Raw genomic sequence first — 3,566 nt, forward strand, 5'->3', positions numbered from 1 at the left:
AGAGAGAGAGAGAGAGAGAGAGAAAGAGAGAGAGAGAGAGAGAGAGAACCTAATTGTACAAAAATATTCATAGCAACTCTTTTTGTGGTAGCTAAGAAATTAGAATGTTATATTTTTTTAATTGCCTGTTGTTTGTCTCCTTTGATCATTTGTCAATTGAAGCATGACACTGGGCCTTATAAGTTCAAATGAATTTCTTATATAACTGAGACATGTGTACTTCATCAGTGAAACTTGATCCAAAGTTGTTTTTCTTCTAATTTTAGCTATATTGTTTTTGTTTAATTTAATTTTTTATTTTATTTAATTTTATTTAATCAAAACTTACCATTTAAACTTGTATGATCCTCCCTGTCCCTTATTTGGTCATAAGCTCTTCTAGAAAGTGTTATTTTAAGAAAACAACAAATGTAATTTCCATTCAAGCCTGATCAATTCTTTTTTTTTAATCATGAGCTTACCAACACCAATTACAATGGACTTTTATTCTATATAGGAGAACAGAAGAAAGAGAATTTTGCATGAAATTGTGGATCTCTAATATGTGGAGCTTTATTTTATTTTAAAATATATGATCAATCTGTAACTTTCAAAATTATCCTATTTATTGCTTCTTTCTGGCCTTCCTTCTCTTTTTTGCTATTAAAATGAAAAAAAATATTCCTTACAGACTTTTTTTTTCTTTTTACATCTGCAATCATATCTTTCTTCCCCACATACCCATCTTCCCTCCTCCCTTTTTGGGAAAAGAAAATCAAAAACCCTCATAATAAGTATAAAGGATCAGACAAAAAAAATTCCAGAATTCAAGAGGTGTGTGTGTGTGTGTGTGTGTGTGTGTGTGTGTGTTCTGAGCATGTGGTTCTAAAGGGCCTTTCGGTTTGATCCCCTTCCCACACAAAGCCAGGAAATGAATGGCTCTTTGAGAAATGAAATTGTCATTTTTTCCTTTGGTTGTCCTCCTTTAGGATGTCCGGGTGTACTCTAACTGCTGCTTGTCTTCAGGATCTCCTTCCTGTTGTCTGTAGCAGTCAGAACCTAAAATCTTTGGACCTGAGTCTCAATTTCTTTGGTGATGAAGGAGTGAAGCTGCTGTATGACTTCTTGGAAAAGCAGGACTGTAAACTACAGACACTATAGTGAGTGCCCTAAGTTTCCTTTCAAGAATGTTCCCTATGCATTAGGATCAAAAAAGAAGAAGGAAGAGCAAATGTTAGTGGCCAAACCCATAGAAACCTTTTTACTTTATCTTTTCAATTTAAAGAGAATCCACCTTATCTCTATTACTCTCCTCCCCTGCCAATTTGAAAAAGAAAAATAAGACTTTTGCCTTATTGTACATACTCTAGCAAAACAAATCCCCATATTATCCTAGTCCAAAAAATAATTATGTCATTCAGTACTCTGAATCCATCACTTCTCTGTTAGGGGGCTGGTAATATGCTGCATGAGCCCCCTATAATTGTTGTAGTTGATGGCATTAATCTGGGTTCTAAAGTTTTTCAAAGTTGTTTGTCTTTATAATTGTCATGGTATGTGTTGTTATTGTATAAACTGTTTTCCTGGTTCTGCTCACTTCATTCCAAATTAGTTCATACAAGTCTTCCTGAGTTTCTCAGAAACCATCCCCTTCATCATTTCTCAGAGTACAATAATATTCCATCATATTAGTAAGCCATAACTTGTTGGGATATTCCTTATTTCATGGACACCCTCTCAGTTTCCAGTTCTTTACTGGAACTACAAAAAAAGCTATGAGCAGGGAAAATTGGAGAGGGACCCCAGAGTCAGCTAGTCTGATGCAGTCTGATTCTAAGATGTTTTCTTTCTTGCTGTACATTGTAGGTAGAAGAGCCTTCCCCTTCTCACTCCCCTGGCTTCTACCAGGGGTAGTTTCCTCAGAGGAGCATCCACTTCCTTCTGACAAACCCATTAGGCATCTCTATTCTTATTTTTTAGTTCATCCCCTACACCTGAGACCTTTGATCTCACTGTTCTCTCTTCTTTCCTTCTGGAAGGGAAGGGTCTCTGTGAATATTGTGAAGAGGCTGAACAGCTCTGGGAAATGAGTGTAGAGGGAACTGTTGATGATAACTGCCATATTACTGCTTACATATGAAGACTGAATCTCTTTCACCCACTAATCCACAGGGCAGAGATGAAAATTTCCTGTTATTTTCCTCTAGTTCCCACAGAATTGCAGCATCTTAGAGAAAGATACCTCCTCTAATCCAGAGGGGCTGACCTTGTGGCCAAACCATTTTCTAGGGTGGCCCAAACATATTCAGATTGGATTGTTTAATAAAATAAATAAAAATGCAGTACAACTTGGATAGTGTTATTTTTTAGTTTTCTAAATCAATATGTGGCCCTAAAAGATTAATTTCTGTTTGAATTGGACATCATTGGTAAAGTCCAGCCTGTACCTAATCATGTCTCACTGTTAATTTAAAGACTCCTTTGAAATATACATATATACATTAGTGTATACATATATGTATATGTGAGAGGTATTAAATTTATTTTTATTATTTCTTTTCCACATGCCCCCTCGCCCACAATAGAACAGTAAAACAAGATAAAAAAAGTAAAACCCTCTCATTCCTAGTCTTCAAATACTGAAATCCAGCTAGCATGTCCCTGCCTTGTTCCCCCTCCCCCAGCTTCTCCATCTAACCCATCCACAGCACCTGTGGAGGAGGCTGCAGGTGGTGCTGTGGATAGACCACTAGACTTGGATTCAAGAAGAAACCTGAATTCAATTTTGGCTTTAGAGACCTGTTAATTGTGTGACCACAAGAAAGTTACTTAAACTCTGTCTGCCTTAGTTTCCTTACCTGCAAAGTGGAGAGAACAATAGCACCTTACTCACAGGGCTATTTTGAAGATTAAATGAGATAATATTTGTAATGTGCCTATGGATACCTTCCCCATAGTAGGTGCTTAATAAATGCTTGTTTCTTTCCTTTTTTGTTTCCCTCCCACCTCTGCATCCTGGTTATTCTCCTATGAACATCCTTCATTTTCTCATTGTTATTCCTAAAATGAGGCCTTCACCTTCATCTCCCAACAGAATACAAAGATCCCAGCTTTAGTTGACCAGGCCAGAGTATATAGAAGGACTACCCCATCCTTCCTTTTGTACCCTGTGTTTCTCTTAATGAAGCCTAAATTCACACTAGCTATTTTGTCAGATTTGTCACAGTATTGACTCATAGGACTTGCAAATCCAGATATTTTTCACGTGGACTGTTGTGTATTCATGTTTTCCCAATTCTGGCACTTGCGCACTTGGTGTTTTGAACCCAGGCATAGGACTGACCATCTGTCCAGGCTTTGAATATGAAGAGAGATTCTGTACAACCTGTGCTGGACCTGCCCCAAATGAAGTCCATGCACTCAAGGTCTTCAACTGATGGTCATTTAGGCAGTTTGAGGAGGCCATTAGAAGGACAAATTTTAAAACTGTTTCAGATATAACAGATGAGTCTTTAAAAGCCATCCTTCAGTAGCTCCTGTACACACACACACACACACACACACACACACACACACACACACACACA

General features: G+C 37.5%; 1 protein-coding gene across 2 annotated transcripts in view; it reads left to right on the forward strand.

The window, feature by feature from the left end:
* The window catches only part of LOC138143472 (NACHT, LRR and PYD domains-containing protein 12-like), a 52,396-nt gene that overhangs the window by 48,188 nt on the left and 642 nt on the right, over positions 1-3,566 (forward strand). For both annotated transcript variants that reach the window (XM_069064745.1, XM_069064746.1), the window contains one exon: positions 969-1,139. In XM_069064745.1, the coding sequence (XP_068920846.1) occupies positions 969-1,139 (171 nt within the window). The remainder of the gene's footprint in view (positions 1-968; positions 1,140-3,566) is intronic.

Source organism: Petaurus breviceps, unplaced genomic scaffold (genome assembly GCF_028583685.1).
Source record: "Petaurus breviceps papuanus isolate PSGF00001 unplaced genomic scaffold, PetGlider_PUasm1.0 90639, whole genome shotgun sequence".
Taxonomy (NCBI): Eukaryota; Metazoa; Chordata; class Mammalia; order Diprotodontia; family Petauridae; genus Petaurus; species Petaurus breviceps.